The 21,155-nt window shown below is 39.4% G+C and overlaps 1 protein-coding gene across 3 annotated transcripts; it reads left to right on the forward strand.

Annotated features, from left to right (window-relative positions):
* The first annotated feature begins 196 nt into the window (after window positions 1–196).
* lmtk3 (lemur tyrosine kinase 3) lies at window positions 197–20,574 on the forward strand. Of its 3 annotated transcripts, none has more exons than XM_073872265.1 (17): window positions 197–876; window positions 4,094–4,125; window positions 4,628–4,763; window positions 4,877–5,021; window positions 5,117–5,187; window positions 6,406–6,524; window positions 6,705–6,792; window positions 8,109–8,257; window positions 8,443–8,527; window positions 8,793–8,914; window positions 10,239–10,388; window positions 10,949–17,675; window positions 17,767–17,930; window positions 18,405–18,538; window positions 18,724–18,989; window positions 19,473–19,551; window positions 19,825–20,574. In XM_073872265.1, the coding sequence occupies exons 2-17, from the start codon at window positions 4,094–4,096 to the stop codon at window positions 19,950–19,952; spliced, it is 8,595 nt and encodes a 2,864-aa protein (XP_073728366.1). In that variant the 5' UTR covers window positions 197–876; the 3' UTR covers window positions 19,953–20,574. The 3 variants fall into 3 exon arrangements, with proteins under 3 accessions (XP_073728366.1, XP_073728365.1, XP_073728364.1); XM_073872264.1 differs by having other exon boundaries at window positions 198–876; window positions 6,708–6,792; window positions 18,652–18,989; XM_073872263.1 differs by having other exon boundaries at window positions 199–876; window positions 18,652–18,989.
* Window positions 20,575–21,155: the final 581 nt, after the last annotated feature.

The following is a 21,155-nucleotide window of genomic DNA, read 5'->3' on the forward strand; positions in this document are numbered from 1 at the left end:
GTAAATAAATAAAAGACAAAGTAAATAAAATGCATACTAGAATGATATAAAATCAGATAAAATTAGCATTTATGGACTATTTTCTCTCTGGTGAAAATATTTGGCCTTTTCCAGACACAGACAGGGATTTGCATGTCATTAACTCGTAGGCTATACAGATTTTCAATACCACGCTCTGTGCACCTGTCCTCCCAAACAGATCATGTCACCGCTGCGTGGAGGTGGTCCGATTTAGGGGGATTTTGATGCAATAATACCCAAGGCCACGACACGGGGGCGTTGACGTTGCACAACAGCTCTCCGATCTCATAAACAAACGCTTTTGTTGGCCAGCAGGTACCCAAGCGAAGGGCATCGCGTAATCGCTCGATTCTTCTGAGGAAACGGAGACGCGCGTCTACCTACGCGAGGCGCGCACGGCTCAAGATAGCGCGAGCGCGCTCACTCGTGTCTGACGTAGAAGGGCTTCTTGGAAGAAAACATCGCACATGCAACTGATTCACATAATACGTATGAAAGGAAATAACAGAGGATAACACCAAAAGAATGGCTTTGCTGGTATTTCCCGAACCCTTTGAGAAAATGGGATAGTGATGGAGACGCAATAGTAAAAGCGCGCTGGTGCTGATGCTGATCGCAGGCTGACACAAAAGAGCGTTCACGGCGTGTTTAATTGCGGATTAAAGCTTGCACAACAACGGGACGTTTCTTTATTAACGGGGAGCCAGACGCGCGACGTAAATCGTTGACAGCATCGCTCGGATGGTGGTGCCGTGGACCCCGCGACTATGTCACTACAGCGCTGGGTGATTGTTCTGGTGGGGGTGATGTCGTACTTTAACCCAGAGAGAGCGCTGGGAGCCCCGCAGAACGAAGGTGAGAGTGTCGTTCGGATGGATGGATGAATGTTGTTGATGCGCTGGAGAGGAGGGGGGCGGGGAAAAGACGCTATGAATAAGGGAAATTTAGGAGTAATATGAGAGATGTCACGCTGGCTGTGGGTGACTCACAAATGGTGTCATTATAGTTAATCTTCCCAGTTACAAATAATCCGAAATAATTTCTTCATTTATGCATTTTTAATAGCCGCAGTCACTATGTCTTTAAAATTATATCAAGCACATATGTGGCGGCAACATGCAACCTTCAATGATGCATTGTTCTCAGAATTGTTCTTCTGTTATGCATGTATGATTATCCATTGTAGGCCTCCAAAACAGCTCTCCACGGTGCAGTTTTGCCTATAGGCCTGGACTAAATCATATTTACATAACGTTATTTTTTTCTACCCCCGTATGAGCGTTTCCAGAGCTGGATCATCTGCACTGTGTTAGGTGTAAAGATTTCACTTGATATTTTAATAGGAACATTGTCACAAATGTGCCTGCAGGCCCTCTTGTTTATCTATGTGCTTCTGTATGCAGTATGTGTCTAACCATATGGTCAGAGAGAGAGAAAAAAAACACTGCCAAGAGATCTGTGTCTACCAATGTCTGGGCACCGTTCCTCGAACAATAAAAGGTTATCATATGAATAATACCCTTTATGTATTCATACAACATGCAGCTATACCTGTATATTTCATAGTTAATTTAAGAGAGTACACAGGAATAATTGCAAAATGTGGGTCTATTGTCACGTGGAAACGTGGAAATTACATTAGCCTATATTTTTAAATTTTAGTTTATGCATTTATCTTTAACAACACATTGATTTAGTGATCTGATCCTATTTCATTATACTGTATGTAGTTATAAATAATCGCTTATAGGCTAGCTTTAGGCTTCAAGTGCAAAATCTTGATGCATAAGAGAAAACCTTATATTATATATAGTTATATAATTTATTAAATGTATATTTTATAATTATAATTCAATAACAAGATGTTTTTTGTAACTATACATTAAATAAATAAATATTTATAATATTTATATTTATAATAATTATTATAGACCAATGCCGTTAACAGCAATATTTACATTATCAGAACAAACAACAGCAGCTGTTATTAATAGATACAATATTTTAGAAAAGAAAACTAGGAATAAATGTCTTTCTTTCTTTCTTTCTTTCTTTGCTTGTTAATCCTAATGAAGACAATTACTTGATTGTTTGTGCACCTTTCGATGATTGTAGCCTATTCAGTGATTGTTATTAAAAAGCTTTCCCCAACCTTAGTCAAGATCAGGCTGTAGTTTAGTCTCCAGAGATATTTAGGGCTGTCACAATGATTAAATAATCCTCTCCATCGCGATTGTTTGACCTCACCGTGATGATTTCAGATCACCGCAATGATTGCACATATCTTTAAAAAACACAAGGGGGAGCTGCAGTGCCTGTATAAATGAGACTATCAGATGGCGCTCCTTAGCTGACAGTGTAACACAAAAAATCAAAGCCATAGCCAATCAATACAGTGGAAATGTTTTCTTTTTTTTGCAGCCACTACACACATGTGGTCCAGTAGCCTATTAATATAACCTTAGTAGAATCATGTGTGAAAATTATTTTATAAACAAAAAAATCATGAGAATTAAATGTCAAGGCAATAAAACAGACAATTAATCGTCATAATCGGCAAAGCCCTAAACAGGCAACTAATCGTCATAATCCTCGCAATTTATTAGACAATTAACCGTCAGCCAAATTTCATAATCGTGACAGCCCTAATATATGTATCTATTAACGTGTCTAGTGCTATTTATGTTTTCAAACATGCTAGTATATACAATTTTAATACCTTTTAATCACACATATGGTATTATTATTTTTGTATTTGGTAAGGATGAGGTAGTTAGGGTATATTCTTCAACAATAGCATGTCTGCTAACATTAATAAACAACACTCTTATAAATAAAGGTCTTCAAACCAGGGCTTTGAACCAGATTTTTTTCCAATTGGTTCGTTCCGAACAGAAACCGTATTTTAATGTTTCCGGTTTTCAGTTCAACCCTAAAATTGATGTTCCTGAACCGGTTAGAACAAAAAAATAAAGTTCCTGAACCGGTTAATAACGTTCCATGTCAGCTGTGGAACATACAAATAAGTAGGCTGATCATTAGGATATTAAACTTACATTTAATGTCCTATTAGTCTACATAATTTTCCTTAAATAAACAAGGACGATTTCTGCAATGTCGTTTATTGACGAACAACTTAAACAAATGTTTTTATTAGAAAAAGAATACCGTGGTATTTCGAGATCCTTTTGTTTGTATGTGTCCTGTCAAGAACAGAAAGATTGTCCGCTTACTTTTTGAAACGCGTCTCTCCGTGTATGCACTTTTGAGTGCACTTAAACACGCGCACACACACAGACGGAGGACGTGTTTGAACACGTGCAAATTATCAACACTCACCCTATTTTATTTTACGTATTAATCCGCGAATCGCACGCGAGCCGTACCGTGGGTCGTGATCTGTATGGATCACGGATCAACTGCGATCCGTTACACCACTAATTAGTATTAAAAACCAAACATCTTGAGTAGATATTTACCTCTTATGATTGAGCATAAGCATTGGGCTTGAGTTGGCTACTTGCTTGTGGCAAGCTTCTCATTTCTACGATGAGTCAACGACAACCAGAAGTGAACTTCACTGAGTCATATTGCAAAGAAATCTTGTCAAAGAACTAAAAAATAATGGTATTAACAAGTTACCATTATTTTAAATAAACAATATTTTTTAAAAGTTTCTGGTTTCGTTTCTGTTCCTTGCAAAACATCAAAAGTTTCTGGTTTTCGTTTTCCTTTCGTGAACCGGTTCAAAGCCTTGCTTTAAACAGTTCTTCACAGCAATGCCATAGAAGAACCATTTTTGGTTCCTCAAAGAACCATTCAGTCAAAGGTTCTTAGAAGAACAGCATATATAATTTATTTTATAGTCTAAAGAACCTTTATTCACTACTGAGAATCTTTTTTGAAACAGAAAAACTCTTTATGAAACCATTTAGCCAGAAATGGTTGTTCTATGACATTGTGAAGTACCTTTATTTTTAAGAGTAATATGATACCAAATTTATTTTTAGCATCTTATCACATAGGTTCTTTTAACCTCCTTGCCCTCCTCCCCACCTTTTCTTCTTTACAGATGGCTCTCCAAAAACAAACGACCAAATTGAGGTACAAAATCAAGTATGACATCTTTCCTTCTGACCCAGCAACCCTCCAAATATAAGAATCTGTTTCAATGATCAAGTCCCTTTCCTAAAAAAAGGCTCTTCCCCAAAACACCAAACTCCTTTCCTTCTTCAATAGTGACGAGTACAAGGAATGTCTTGTATGATGAATCTCTGGTTTCTCTCCTTTGCTTCCCTTAAACCTAAATTTTTAGACCCCATTCCCTTAATCTAAAGTGATCTATTCTGATTTCCTCTTTTCACCGAATATCTGCTTCTTGCCGTACTTTTACCCTTTGTGCAATGAAACTCTTCATTGGATTTCCTGTGCTATGTAACGCTGCCCTTTTCACTTTTCCCTGTTAGGAATATTTACAAGCTCTCTCTCTCTCTCTCTCTCTCTCTCTCTCTCTCTCTCACTCTCTTTTGATTGTCAAGACGGATTTGTGAAACCCTACCTGCCATCTCTTTTTCTTGTTTTGAATATTTTGTTCTTTTTGTCTTAGTCTCTCTGTCCCGGAACGGCTCTCTCTCTCTCCTCCTCCTTATGTGATAATTCTCATCTCCTGCTCTGGGCTGGTGTCTTTTGTTCTGTTGCTTCTCACCTGCCTTTGCTGCAAAAGAGGAGCAGTGGGATTCAATGTAGGTTTTCTTTATATTGTAGTTCTTCTTCTTTGCATTTGTAATGTAATTATTAGCATAACTTCATATTTGGCTGAATCCCTTCAACATATAAGTTTCTCTTTCACTATCAGGAGTTGGATAATGTTGAAGGAGAGGAATGTTCTGGGGCATCCAGCCCTGTTCCTGAGGACAGTGTGTCTTCATGTCCATCATTACCAGAGGTCTACACCCTCCCGCTGCGGGACAAGGCCTGGCCCACCATACCCAACGGCACGGGTAAACTCACAAACTACCCACTTTTCACAAGCAATCCACTAACTTACCCTAACACACAGGAAACATTTAAAATCACATTCTATTTTATCCCACAGATGGTTCTCAATGTTTCCGAAGGCACACCCTTAACTACCTGCAGGAGATCGGAAATGGCTGGTTTGGGAAGGTAGACACATTTAAACCATAAGATTTGTCATTTTATTTATAGATTCTTATGTTGGATGTCTAACACAGCCCTACTGAAAATCCTGCTAAGACCAGCATAAGCTGGTGAGCTGGTTTTAGCTGGTCTCCCAGCTTGGTTTTGCTGGTGTGGTGGTTTTTTGGTCACTTTTTAAGCTGGTCTAACTGGACTTAGCTGGTCAGACTGGAAGACCAGCTGACCCACCAGCATGACCAGCTTTGTCAGGCTGGGAGGACCAGCGTAAACCAGCTAGCTTATGCTGGTCTTAGCTGGATTTTTTAGTAGGGAGAAAACAAGAGAAATTGCAGAATGTAGTATCATGATTCCTATGCTGACCCATGTCTATGAAAACCCAGTCATTTTTGGTATTTACTGTTTTCTACATAAAATCATCCTACATAATCTAAAGAACACTTTGTAAAAATATAACTTTGATAACTAATGACTGAGGCCTAGTCCACACAGAGACGGGTATTTTAATAACCGTGACTTTTTTAACGCGATTTGGCCGTTCGTCCACACAAAAACGCAGTATCAGGGCACTGAATCCGAAAATTTTTGAAAACCCCTGCCAGGGTGAGGATTTTAAGAAACGCCGGTTGCGTTGTTGTCGTGTAGACGGTAAGACTGAGATTTTTGCCTTGCGACGTCACTTTGGTTAGGTTTCTGATTGGCCAATGTGACTTTACGATTTGGGTTATATCGCTGCCTGCTGGTGTGGCATGCTCTTGATGTCTAGCGTGTATTTGCTTTTACATGAGGACGGAGATTTCTTTTAAACCGAGCATGTGTGGACGAGATTTTTTTGGAGGAAAAACTCTGGTTATAAAAATATTCGTGTCCGTGTGGACTAGGCCTGAGTAAGGACATGTTAAAGATTTAAATGAAAGTGAAATCAATGATTGATATCAAACGTTGATGCTATTAAACTATGAGACTTTAGCCTGGGTTTCATAGACAGGGTCACAAATTTCATTGATCATATTCAGGTAAACCATCTAAAATTACACTGACCTAAATACTCTGTTTGGCATGATTGGGTCATCCCCATTTGTATATTCTCCATGCACATTTATTAAAAGATTTTAAGTTTTTCTGCTAGGATGTCCCATTCTTTGCACATTCTCTTTCTTTTTATTTTATATCAGAATATGCACAGATGTAGTAGTGTACAAATTTCTCTCTTTCTCGTTTTGTTAGGTAATCCTGGCTGAGGTGCTTTGTGATTGCACTTCCTATCAGGCTGTGGTAAAGGAACTGAGGGTCACTGCCAGTCCTTTGGAACAGCGAAAGTTTTTGGCAGAGTCAGAACCATACAGGTTGTACTTGGCTGCGCTGGCTGCCATTTTTCATTGTTATTTTCCTCTTTTTCCTCTGTGCTAATTATGTACCAAAGTTTAAGTTTTATTACATTTGCCTTTCTTCTCTCTCTTATACTTTGAGTTTCTAACAACATTGAAAAAACAACTATACTCATTGATGTTGTTCTTACCTCACAGAAGCCTCCAGCATCCAAACATCCTCCAGTGTTTGGGTCAGTGCAGTGAAACCATTCCTTTCCTTCTTGTCATGGAGTTTTGTCAACTGGTGAGAACCCTTATGCGATAGGACATTAAATCACATTCTCATTCTGTAAGATCAGTTAAAAACATACCGACTAACTACTGACATGGGCAGTGAGTTGTCTCTTATCACTAGTTACTGGAAATTAAGTTACTGAAATCACGACAAACACAAGCGGAATGAATGTTCATCGCCCACAAAAAAAACCTGGCACATTCTGTTTAATGCAGCAATGTGTGCAAGAAGGATTTTTTGAAGAATTGCAAGGACATTCATTCTGCTTTTATTTATTTCAAGAAAAACATATTTATAGTTGTGAATTATAAAGTCTTAAATTGTATTACTGGATGTTCTTAGCCCTTTTAGTAAAAATTAAATGTAAAGGTGCAATCGGACTTTTGTATCATGTTGTAGCACGTAGCAATGAGATTGTGAATTGCAATCAACGGCTGAGTCCACAGCTCACCCCTCCCTTACGAAATGCATAGTGAAGCTATGATAGTCGCCACAGGACAAACATGTCATCGTTTGAGACAACGGAGTAACAAAACGTGCTCTGTAGAGCAGTTTCTCCATTAAAGGTCCCGTTCTTTCTGTGTTTTTGAAGCTTTGCTTGTGTTACAGTGCCCAATATAACATGTGTTCATGTTTTACGTGTTAAAAAGCAGTATATTTCACACAATTTACTTATCTGCATACCGCTGTTTTCACTGTCCTAAAAACGAGCTGATGTCTTCCTTGTTCTATGAAGTTCCTCCTTCAGAAATACGTATCGAGTTCTGATTGTGTAGCTTGTTTAGTGTGTTGTGATTCTATAGCAGCTTAGCTTGCCGTTAGCTTAGCTGGCGACTGACATATTCCTGTGGGCGGAGTTTACTGACTGTTCTACTGACGCCATTAAAGCAGGAATTAGAGGGCTGTAGTCCAAACCGGCCGTTCGCTGTAGGCTTTAAAAGGCGAATTCTGTTAAAGAAAATATATCGCCTGGCAGTGAACTTTGAGCTTTATAATTTTACAGGTATTATTTATGCTCTTACAGCAACATTACACACTAATTAGGGTTTAAAAAATGGAATCAGAAAGAACGTGACCTTTAAGGGCTACTGTAGAAACGTGACGGCACAAAATTGCGACTTTCATGTAAAGGGAACCACGGTGTATGATAAAAATGGCTCATTTTAACCTAATAAAACAATTTGTTGGGTCTTTATACACCACTGATCATTTAGTTATGTATATTATATTGCATTTCTTTCAAAAGATCCTTTTAAAAGTCCCTTGTAAGCATACAGTGCATAATCTAAATAATATTTAGCACTTTTTCCTGTTATAATCTACAGGGGGACCTGAAGAGATATTTAAGAGCTCAGAGAAAGTCTGATGGGATGACACCTGACCTTTTGAATAGAGACCTTTTAACCTTGCAACGAATGGCATATGAGATCACCTCGGGCCTCCTGCATCTTCATGAGAACGATTACATTCACAGGTGAGATTTCACAATGATAATAATACAATCTATACTGTACTGTAGCTCATAAAATCTCTGGTGTTTACACAAAAACATGTGTATCATGTCGCTGCTAAAGATATTCGATGGAAATCAGTGGCTTGGGATGAGATCATATGAACAAGTGGTGGTTTGAGTCTTTCATTTTTTCTATTTTTCTCCAGTGATTTGGCCCTGAGGAACTGCCTTCTCACCTCAGATCTTACTGTCAGGATCGGAGACTATGGCTTATCGCACAATCAATATAAGGTACTTAAGCAGTTATAAAACTTTAGTGCACTGAAACATCATAGAGATAGACATTACGTGTGGTCCACACTGAATCAGTGTTTTAGTTTTTTAATGTAGAGGGATTTTATGTTTACCATGCATGTATAAATCTCTTCTAAATTTTATAATTATATTAACTTTGCATTTTTCAGTATTTAGCTGCATAATGTTGTGAGCAGGTTAGCCTCTTTTAAAACTGGTTTGAAACATTGTTAATTTAGTTGTCCATGTATCACACAAACAGGAGGATTACTATCTAACTCCAGACAAACTGTGGATCCCTCTTCGCTGGATTGCCCCTGAACTCTTGGAGGAATTTCGTGGGAATTTAATTGTAACTGATCAGACCAAGACCAGCAATGTGTGGTATGGACAAATGTACTTCTAAGTTGAATGTCCGAATGTATCTTTATGCCCAATAATAATACATTTTAACATTCTGAGGTGCCAAATTTGTTGTTCAGACTTTCATTTTAGGCTATCACCAGTGGCGTTGCGAGGGGGGCTTTGGGGGCTTAAGCTCCTAATGTTTGGTCAAGCCCTTGATCTTTTGAGAATTGAATTGAAAGCGCGTGATTTATTCCGCTTAACGCAGATGTGAAGTTCGTTGTTGTTTCGAGTTGTTAAACAGTACAGTTTATATCTGTCCCGCCCTGCAGGTGGCACTGTTAACAACACAGTCATTGAAAATCGTCTTTCATCAGGTAATAATAAAACAACTAACTTGTTTCCCAGTTCTTAAAGCAACACCAAAGAGTTTTTTTTACCTTAAAATAACGTTTCCAAAAAAGTTCAGTGGTTCATCCACTCGAAACAGGGTGAACGGCACTTTCACATTCGCTTTGCAGCACTCTATCGGCCAAAACCGCACTAAAAAAGTTTTCAACCGTCGGGTCATGGTCCTGTAGTTTGATTGAAAACTACAAAAACTTGCTTTAGGGCAGACCTACAATCCAATCAGAGCCAGCTATGCTGCAGTATTTACGACAGTGCTAATGAACAATTACGCTTTTAACCCGTAGGGGGAGCAAAGAGCAATAAGTCTTTAGTGTTGCTTTAATAAATTAAAAGCTTGATAACTTCTCACAGCTTACAATTTTAATTTCTATGTATGTAAAAATGAAATAACTTTAATCAATATAATGAAGGCCTATTAGAAATATAGCATATAAATGCACGTATGTTATTAAGAGTAATGCTGTTAAAATTTTACAAGCTAACATTTTTCCAGGTTGAAACATTCAGGCAATGGAATACAGCGAAAATGCAAAGGAGAAAAATAACGCAAAAGATTAAAATAAAACAAGAAGCTACACATAAAGCTACATAAATTGAAATAGAGATACAGTAGGAATGCAAAAAATAACAGACACAACGTAAGCATTGATCAACAAGATAAAAACACAGGCAGAATTGAGGAAAAAGAAAAACATAAAAAAGAAACAAGACAACCACCAAGAGGACAGACAGACCAATAAAACACTCGGACACCAATAAAACACTCAGTTTTTCAGTTTTATGTTCACATTTCAATTGATATTATAATAATATTTTTTCAGTGTATTTGTGGGGTCATGTTCCCATCCGACCCTAGCAACGCCCCTGGCTATCACTAGTTCTATGTGGTGCTTCTAGGGCTTGGTTTTTCCAAACCTCATCTGCTTTGACCTTTAATTTTATGCACTTGCAGGTCTCTGGGTGTGGTGATATGGGAACTGTTTGAATTTGGTGCCCAGCCGCACAGGCACCTGAGTGATGAAGAGGTTCTCACCTTCGTCATCAGGGAACGACAGATCACTTTGGCTCAGCCTCGCCTCAAACTTGCTCATGCAGACTACTGGTCAGTATTTCTAATGTTTTTTGGTGCATAAGCATTTGTAATTTGCTTAAAATGGCATGACATTTAGGCATTTATTATAAGCTTTAGCTTTCATGTTGAGATCTCTCATTACCAGTAAATTATGTAGATTTGAAAAGCCAGTGTGAAACTAAACAATGACTGAAAAAGCCACAGATGAAAAATTAAAGCTTATTAGAGTAATTTTAGTATAATATAGTTACAATAGGTCACTAAAGTAAAGTAGGATTTAATAAACTAAGATAAAATCATATCTCAGCTTTCACATGCTACATGATTGATGGACAGGCAATTTATGGTTTAATTTTGCTGCAGCGTTAAATATAAGCTTTGTAATAAAACATGATAATAAAATATGATTTTCTGAGACAGAAATGTATCAAATCTTTGAAATTGCCTTTTTTGGTTTATATATTAAGGTTATAGGAGGAGCTTTTTATAGAATGATTTTATGTAAATAAGAAACATAAATGACCTAAAAAGTACTTTAGCTGGGTTTTCACAGAAGGGGTCACAAATAGGTATTTTTCATATCTTCTTAGGTATGAGGTCATGCAGTCATGCTGGTTACCTCCATCCCAGCGGCCAACGGTCAACGAAGTTTTTCTCCTTCTCTCCTCACTCCTTGCTGAAGAACAAGGAAGTCGAAAGAGAACAATAATAGATGAGGATGAGGAGGATTATGAGGAAGACAATCGACAAGGAAGAAGAGGAGAGATTGAGGAATCATTTGAAAGACGATGGGATGCTCTTCGGCCCCCTGCTTTCCAGTCAGCTGCAAACAAACTACTCAGAGAGAGAGATTATGGAAGGGAGGATGGCTGCCACAGAGGGAATGGAAACTCTTTTCCTCTTTTAGACCCTGTGGAAAATATGATCACTCCAACCTCTGAGCTTGATGACATCCTTACAGTCACTGAGACTAGCAAAGGGTTGAACTTTGAATACTTCTGGGAAAAGGCCCATGGAAGGAGGGGTTACAAACCCCTTCCTCCACCTCAACCAATACCAACACCCAATTCTGCCCACAGGCAAACCTTGGACACACCCACTGTTGTCCCTGTGATTAGTGCTCGCAGCCCATCATTGGCCAGTGAATATTACATTCGCCTGGAAGAGCATACTCCACAGGATAGGTCACCTAGTCTTAGAGGAAATAGGCGTTCAACGAAAACAAATTCAATGTGCCCTGGAGACTTGGAGCTGGTTGAGCTTCAGACTGGGACTACAGGAAAAGATAGATCAACTTTTGGTCAGCAAGATAGCTTTGCAAGAGGCACCTCACAGACAGTAAGATCCAGTGAGGTACAGATTTTGGTTACCAACACTGGCTTGGTTGAGTTTAGCAGGGAGAGTTGTAACAGAGTGACGGATTATGCTGTAATAGACATTAGTGAGAACTCAGGAGAAGTGAATGAAGAAGCAAGCCAAAGGTCCTCTGGGTCTTTTGGTTCTCAAGGACCTGTCCTTCCACCCAAACCTCGTTCAATGTCCACTTCCTCTGGAAGCCATCTGCACTCACGTCCCCTTCCTGCTCCTCCCGTAGGATACCCAAGATCGTATGGCTTAGATGTCTACTCTGGATCCTCGTACCCAGTTGGAAAAGTTGAAACCTCAGATTCTTTACTAGTGAGCAGTTGTTCACTGTCAAAAGCCAACTTTGACCATTTGGGCTTTAATCGCACTCACCAGACATTGCCTCCATCTCCATCTTTGTCTCCTTCAATTCCACCTTCCTCTGGAGGTCACTCGATGTTCCCTCCACCACAAACGTGCCCGCCACCTCTCCCTCCTCACTACAGACTCCAAAAGAGTCAGAATTACTCATCAAAAACATACTCCAGATATAATGCAATGCACATACAAAGAGACCCACTAAGCTGTGACTACACTGATGTAAGAAATCCTGACAGAGGCATTACACGTTCTCAGTCTTTATACAGTTCAAGAAATGGCAAAGATACATACACTAAAGATGATGAGTTTATTAACCTTCAATCTTCCTTTTCCCAAGTGACCCGTTCTCAATCCACAATTCCAAAAATTGAAAGAACATCGTCTTCTAGCCCAGAGTATTTAAAGGATGATGATAATGATGATGGTGATGATTCACCTTTCATGTCACCAGGCAGACCCACCAGTGGCACAACCATTGAGCACACAAGCCTGGCCAATGAGCCAGACCCTGCTACAGCTGCGCTTTTCTCAAGGGGCATGAAGCGAACCCAGTCCCGCCTTGCTACCATACTTCCCACCATATGGAGGGAAGATGCAGCAATGCAAAGAGAGCGAGTGGTAGCTGCCAGGAAATCCCCTATACACCTGTTTCTGACAGAGATCTCCAATGACTCAGTGGACCAGAAAGTAGGAGAAACATCATGGGAAAAAGAAAGTGGTGAAAGAAAAGACAAAGACATTGGATTCAAAGGAATGCGGCGATCCCAATCTCTTGTCACTGAACTTGACTCATCCACGCAGTCCTGGGGCTCAGACAAAGATTTTTTGACTGGATATGAAGGGAGAGCCAAAAAGAGAGATTTGTTCCTTACAGAGATCGAGACATCTGTGTCGGATTGTGAGGATTCATATGATGGTGAAGGTGGGACCCCGGTTTCCAGATTTGGAACCACACCTCATCCTTTTGCACATCCAACAGATCTCCCAACATATGCAGAAGCTGAGGAGACTACCACACATCATCCTTTTGCACATCCAACAGAACTGCCAACATATGCAGAAGCTGAGGAGGCTTTCTCAAATGGAATGAAGAAGTCTCATTCCCTGCTATCCAAAATATCTACTGAGAGTGTAGAAACTGAGCCTAAGAAAGGGGAAATGACTAGAGAGGAATTCCTAAAGGAAATCCAATCTGCTGAAACATTTCTAACTGAAATCATTACTAGACAACAACAAAAGGAGGAAAGCATTTCACCTATTCCATTGTCTCCTGAGTATGAATCAATATGCATTGACCCAGAATCATCTCAAACAATACAGTTTGAATCAGAAAGAGTGCAAACAGGAAAATCACAAAGTGACACTAAAGAAGCAATTTATGCTCAAGTAACCAAGCGAGCGAAAAGGTGTGAAATAAAGGTTGCCACTCGTCCAGAAATTCCAGTTCTTCAAATATCATCTGAGTTACAAAATCTCGAATCAGGCCAAAAATCATCAGAGTCTTTACAACCAATCAGTCACTTTTCAGAGCTGGATTATGTTCATGACTTTGTTCCTTCAGAGATAATGTCCAGAAATAAGCTTCTTTTGGATCAGATATCTCCTGTTATGAAAGAGGAACAACATAGTGAAACAAGAAACAATTCCGAGGAGGGGTTGGTGTCTGATGTCCAGCTCTGTGATCTACAATCTAAAAATACTGAAGAGCTAAATAGGCAATCTCAGGATCAGTGTCTGTCATATGATTTGAATAATCATGGTTTCTACAAGTGCGAACATGTCAAAGATAACAAAAATCAAATCACTGATGATGGCCAGATCCAAAGTGCGGTTGAAACTGATTTGAAGAGCACAATGGCTCAGGCGAAAGAGCAAACAAAGAAAAAAGATAACAGTGTTTTACCTGGCCTAGAGATGATGACATCAAATGCAACCTTTAAAGAAGAAGATGCAAACAGCGAGGGACCATCTGAACATCCAAATCAGAGCCCAAATAAATTAACCTCTCTAGATCTTACCGAACTAAGGAATTTAGCAACCTCTACAAAAGAGATAAAATATATATTAGACATAGCCTCTTCAGATGTTCAAAACAACACAAGTCAGGACTTCCTCACTATGAACAGGCAGATCACAAAAATGGAAACAGCCTGTAAAACCATTGAGGAAACCACTCCAACTGACAAAGGAGCCAATTCAAGGACATTGTGCCATGAGCAAGACGTAGTCTTTATGAAAGATACAGTAATAAGTGATTCCTCACAATCTTTGAATGAATATTTTCCAGTCAGCTATGTTTTCCAATCAGCTATGGTGCATGAACCAAACTCAGATCAGTCATTTTCCACTTTGACCCCCACAGATTCTGTCTTGTCACCTTTGACCTCTGGTTCCATAGACTGCCTCACACCTAGTGACTCCTTTTTGGATGGGGGAAGCAGTGAATGGAGGGCTCTGGGAACTGAAACACCACATAGGGACTCAGCTTACTTTTCTGATAGTGACCTGGAAAATGGAGAAGGTTCAGGAAGGAGAGTCATCGATGGGCTTGGCCTTTCCCGTCCAGGTGGTGTTCGTATGGGAGAGCGAGGAATATTGATGGGAATTGAAGAAAAGATGGAGGTTGAGGATGAAGGACCACTGGAACATGACATTGATAAAGAGGTGAAAATTAAACACGACATGCAGGAATTTTGGGTTTCGAATGAAACAATTATTGGCAGAGCTGATATTAGGACAGATAATCTAACAGTTCTGGAGAGTTCTATTGTAGAGAAGGGTCTCATACATAGTGCTGCTAAAACAGGTTTCTCAGAAGGATCTCTAAGTGAAGGCAATGCTGAATTTATTGCCAGGTTGTTCTCCAATGGAGAGGATGAGACAATAAAAAGATGTCCATTTGGTGACAGCTCTGAAAATTTACAAACCTCCTCTCTTGTTGAAAATGAGGTCATGTCTAACACATTTTCAAAAGAGGAAATGTTTCATGATTCAGATACTATCAATGCTGGACTTGTTTCTCCTATAGTTTCAGAACCTCAGCAGAACACATCTGGGCCAAGTTGTCAGGAGAAACCTATAGAACATAGTTCCTTTTTGCAAACCACTAGGTATACAGAAACTGGTCATACATCACCTGAATTCCCTACTGCTGAGATTGACAATAAACAGACATCAGATCAAAGTAAATCTAGGTTATCAAGGTTTTATAGCTTACAGTCTGATTATTCAAAACACGACAGCAATACTGAAATAAACACAAAGCATTGCGATGATGGCACAAACTGCAATACAACCAATTTCGTCTGGTCTGAGACAACTGCTAAACCCACAGAAGAAGAGAGAAATAAAACTGATATCCAAGACACGGATGCAAATGAACTAGGCTTAAGAAACCTCTCGTATTTAGAGGATAATGAGGATGAGCTTACTAAAGAGAGGCCTGAAAGTCAGTTAACTGTAGGTGAACTCTGCTTTGCAATCAAGGATACCACAGAAAATGCTGTGGAGGATCAAGTCAGCTTTATGGAACCCTCAAAAGAGAATTGCTCTGATGAGTTTGGCAGAGGTGCTTCAATGGGACTTGAACTGAAGGAAAAGGAGTTGTGGAGTGCACTTGATGAAGATTACGACACAGAGGAGACTGTGAATGGAGAGTTCAGTTGCAGCAGAATTCAGCAGGGAGAGCTACACCTTTGGCCTGTGGAAAATGACCAGTGGGCTGGAGCAGAAACTCGAAAACCTGAAGCAGGGCTTGGATCAGAACTCTTCCCAAGTTTTGGAGAAAAGTCGTGGGCAAATGAAGAAAACCTAGAGGTGAGCCATGAATTCTGGGAATCTGAAGCCAATGATGAATTAGCAGATAGTGAGTCTCATCCCTCTGCTCAAAGAATATGTGAAGATAGCTTTAATGATGAACGAATAGGACATAATAATTATCCACCATCTGAGAAACAAAAAATAGTTGTTTCTGGTAGGGTAAAGGAAAATCTTACTGAGCAATCTGAGCAGACACATAAAGAAAAGCTACACTTTCAACAGGAAGAAAACATGGAAAATCCAGACATGGGAAATGGAGAAACAGAGCATTTTACTAGAAACATAAGGATTGAAGTTGAAAATCTGCAAAGCCCAGAGCTGGAGAAGCCTGTAGAACACCGACCTGTTGATAGTGTGATTCATGAAACACAGAATACTGAGACATTCTTACAAAATTATGTCAAAGATGTATTATTTGTGGAACAAGATGATACAGAATTAGACAGACAAATAGATAGACTCTGCACATCTTCATTTACAAAGTGTGCCCAAACTAATGAGCTGGAACCTCTACAATACCAAGAAGAATCTTTTTATAGTCACAGCAACAATGTACTAAGGGACCAAATCGAAGCCACATTTGCACCCAAGACTGAAGCAAGAAGAGAACCGGCCACAAACCTTGAGGAACATCAATCCTGCACAGTTGACATGTCAAACTTAACCACTGAAAAGAACTTGGCTGATAGTTCTCACCTCATATCAATGTATCCAGATAATCTCAGTACTGAAAATAGTAGACACGATGTTGAAAGTAATCACTGTCCTGCCATAAACAGTAAAGCACAAGATGAGGTATTTTTTGAAAAAGAACGATCAGATTCTCCATCCTGCCCAAGTCTCACCATTAGCAGTGATCCAGAGCCATGTTCCATTCACAGTAGCAATGTTCAGTGTTCAACCCCTGCACTGATTTCAATGGAGTTATCAGAATGTGCTATTTCTCCACATGCCGAAGTAGAGAAATGCAAAAGCCCAAGTAGTTTTCCAAATACAGTACACCACATAGAAATCAAGACTGGTACAAATCAGTTGTGTGCCAAAGAAAAGACATCTACAAAAGAACATGAGGAGCAGTCAGACAGTTATGATGATAGTAATGGTTTGGATGAGTCTCTTGAAGAACTTACCAACAGTACCACCACTCACAACAAAGGGATCACTGCAAATTTGGGCCAGAAAGTGCACATGTCTCTCATGGAAGAAAATCACACTCACCTGGAATCCAACAATGTACGGATGGACGACAGAAATAGCCTGACCCAGAAAGTGGCCCATTCACCTCTCTCGCAATGCTCACTGAACTCCATTCCTGAGTTGTTGATCTCTGAGTGGAAGGACTTGGATGAGGAACCGCTGGAGGATTTTGAAAAACTGGAGCAGCTGTGCTGTATTTCTGGGGATGAAGATACCCTTGGGGATCTGTTTTTAGGAAACTTAGAACTGCTTGAATCATTGAAGAGAACCCCAGAGCAAAGATCAAGTGGTGCTGGTGGCACAAAAATCCAAGATGACTCAGCAGTTACAGAGGGAAAGACAAAAGTGGAGCTAAAAGAGGAAGCTGGCGGGATATCAAAACGTTCCACAACTGTCTTAGAAAACTCAGAGCAATATGAAAACATTTCTCCAAATTTCCCAGAAAATCAACTGTCTCTGGATAAGAGAACAGGCCAACATATGCCAACAGCCCTCTCACCATGCCATTCCGCCGATAGCTCCAAACGACAGAGGTCACTATCGAAAATGCAGACAAAAAATGGACTGATGATGCAGGTGAGTTAAAACTCCGGCTGTTTATGGGGAAATTCTATTGTAGCATCATATTTCTAAAGCTATCTGCATTTTTATCCAAACATTTGTTTAGGTTTGTGAGGAGAGGCTTCAGTATTCTCTTAGTGAAAATGTTAAAACCAACGTACTATGGGGGTCTACAGTAAGTGACAGTGTAATTATACACCCTTGGGGAGCTTCCACCACTTCATCTCCTGAAGAAAGTGCTGTAAGCAGAGACACAGAGGACAAAGAGAGGTATGGTTCTGAATACTAATAAAATATTTTAAAATAAGTTAAAACAGTATATAATAGCATTAATGGCCTAATAGCATAATATGTGGCCTGTAATAGCAAAAATGTGTAATAATTGGAACTTACAGCACATTTATAGTTATGGTAAACAACAAACAGTTTCTATATGAACTTTACCAAAATGTCTTTTATGAGTCAATAAAATTGAATTTTTTAAATGTGGCTCCATCACCCCACAAATGATCATAGGGGTAGGAAGAATTGTACTTGAAATGAAAATTGAATTAATTCTGTCTTCACTGTCTAGACTAGAAATCATATTTATGACAGAAGGAGATGTGGTGATCAATATAAACTGTGTTAAATGTTATTTGAGCTGCATAGTTTTATTATGACATTTAATATAACCGCAGGCCCTGGTTGCATTTCTTACTACTTCCTCTTAGTATAACTGATTTATTTCTGTATTTATTCCAGCAAAGAGGAGACCCCTCCCTCCTCTCCTTCAGTGTCTGTGAGTGAACCCGCTGAAACACAGACAGAAGAACTGACTGTGCTTGAACAGCCCGAGGTTACTCCCTCTCTCCCAGCTGCAAACCAAGCAATGAAAGGTAGTATAATACAAAACAAAAACAAATAATTCATTATGATGTGAATATTTTAAGAGATATACGAGTTACCCGATGCTCACAATTTATCTCTCCACCTGCCTACCTACCTTTAGCTAAGCTGGCCCGTCTCTCTTTATCCCTCCCGCCACTCGCTCTCTCTCTTCCACTCTCACCTAATCCCAAAGGAGGATTCTGGGAAGGAGGAGAGCACAGAGGGGGAAGAAGGAGGGGTGCATCCACAGGCGGTGATCCAGAAGAAGAAGATGAAGAAGAGGAACAGGAAGACGAGTCTCCCAGGCGCGTCATCGTTGTCACGGAAACGGATGTGGACAAGAGAGTGGGTTTGCGTAGCTTGCTGAAATCGCCAAAAGAGCCAGTGGACAAAGACAACCGTGATCGTGGGAGGAACGTGTCATTTTTTGATGATGTCACAGTGTATCTTTTCGATCAGGTATGTCAGGGTCTTGATAAAGTAATCCAGGGTTTACACCAGACGCAGTATCAGCAACAAGCACGAGTGATTTACATGTTAAGTCAATGCAAAAACGCGTTTAGGCATCCTGCGGCGCGGAAATGAGCATTGCCGCGTGAAACACGCGAGTTGAAAAAACTTCTGCGGATTTCCACGCCGCATTAACCAATCAGGACCTTGCTGTAGTAGTGACGTGATTACAGGAAGCGAGGGGAGTCGCAGAAGCCCCTCCCTTGACGCGAATTTCCACGTGAATATCTCGAACGACTAGAAATTCACGCGCGGCTTTCACACGAGAATAAAGCGAGTAAACTCAAATGTTCAAGCGTCAAACTACGCACGAATAGCGCGTTTTTGCCGCTTCTACCGCGGCTGGTGTAAAAAGAACCATAAGAGTGACTTTTTTTTCAACAAACTAATACAATTTTTGGTTCTGTTACTTTTAAAAACTGTTCATGGCAGGAAACTCCAACCAATGAACTAAGCTCTGGATCTGCTGCTTCATCACCCCATGGAAAGCCCCCCAACACTGATGGTTTTGGTAAGTGTGCAAGGCTAAAGATGCCATAACATGGGAATGATTTTGTTTTATAAATGCCAACGCTTGATTGTGTAAGACGAATTATAGGCATGCGATCATCTACGTAAATGGCTTCAAAATACATGGACTAAAGGCCACAAAACTCAAAACTTTGTTTTCATGGGGTCTTTAACAACACAATGAGTATTTGCTACAGTTTATTCTGCATAGATCCATATTTTTCAAATCACACCGTCCATTTTATCCTGATTTTACTTTTATATTTATTTTTAGGAGCAGGCAGCCACAAGGCAGCAAAGAGTAAAGACCATATGGTAAAACCAAGATCTCCAACTGGAGTTACATCTAGCATGTCATCAAGGTTTACAGTCAGCCCTGCAGATGACCCACATTTAGTGTGACATACCACTGCTACCCAAACACCTGGACAAAATTGATCCCAAAGGAGTGAATGAGTGACCCCTGTTGTCATCGGTAACTATGACGACTCCTGAAGGTTATTTTTTTAACTATGGAATAAGAAAGGACTCCCGTTTCAGAAGGCTGGAGGCAGTCCAGGTTTTACATACTGCAGCAACTGGAGGGGTGAACCCATGCCACATACAGAACATACCTTCCAAACAGCCAAAAACAATGGAGTTGTGTAAAATCTGACGTGTACTTTTCGGCTATGCAATGGGAGTCTTATTATGTACCAGCTTAACTGTTCTATTTTCATGGCTTCTTAAAGTACATTTGTATTTTATTCCCCTCAAATGAAGGGGCGCACTTTCTCTGACCAGTAGCTGTCTATTTGTGAGCTTAGAATTATTGACATTGTAAATTTGTTTTCATTGCAGTCAGACATTCTTGTAGTTTGTGGTTGAGGGGGAACTGAAAATCTCTCAAAATCATGGCGGTGCAGTTGTCACTATTTGTACAAACTAAAAATCAAAATCGCAACAATACAACACAAACTCATTTTAAAACCAATTATTTCAAATGTATATTAAGAGTGCACGAAAAATAAAACTGCAACTGTTATGTTTTATACTGTATTTTTATTGCAAATGTTATTTATTTCTGTATGTCTAATTTGTTTACTTATTTATTTACCTTTTTATATTTTGTTTGTTTGTTGGCCAAATTCACTTCATAACTTAATTTTTATTTATTGATTTGGATTAATGGCATCTGCCAATGAATCCTATTACTGCCTCAACAAACATATATTCATGCATAGGTAAAATTTAAAACCTTTAAATATTTTCTCTTATTTAGCTATTTCTAGATGTCAGTCTGTATCTAATTGTCCTAAAATGTGTCTCTACGCAGGTGTTATTTTCTAATAATGTGTTTGACATTAGCATTTTCTTTACTCATTTTTAAAGCAGTCATTGATGCTTGGCATGAAAAAAGAAAGTAGCATACATGACTATTAGTTGACTTACCTATTGATTCATCATCATTTTTCAATCTTACCATCCATGCAAATGTCTGAGGTAACGACGATAATCTGTTACGTAACGTTCAGCATCTGTTTCATTTGGAAGTTTCATATTATCCTGTAAGAAGCCGAGGGAGTAAAAATAACATGGAAACTGTGAAACATTTATTGAACTGTT

Source organism: Misgurnus anguillicaudatus, chromosome 10 (genome assembly GCF_027580225.2).
Source record: "Misgurnus anguillicaudatus chromosome 10, ASM2758022v2, whole genome shotgun sequence".
NCBI lineage: Eukaryota > Metazoa > Chordata > Actinopteri > Cypriniformes > Cobitidae > Misgurnus > Misgurnus anguillicaudatus.

Coding starts and splice junctions, on each gene's coding strand:
- lmtk3 (XM_073872263.1), top strand. CDS start 4,094: ATGGCTCTCCAAAAACAAACGACCAAATTGAG. Junction 5,022..5,116: donor CACCATACCCAACGGCACGG/GTAAACTCACAA, acceptor TTTATCCCACAG/ATGGTTCTCAATGTTTCCGA. Junction 10,389..10,948: donor CTTGCTCATGCAGACTACTG/GTCAGTATTTCT, acceptor ATATCTTCTTAG/GTATGAGGTCATGCAGTCAT.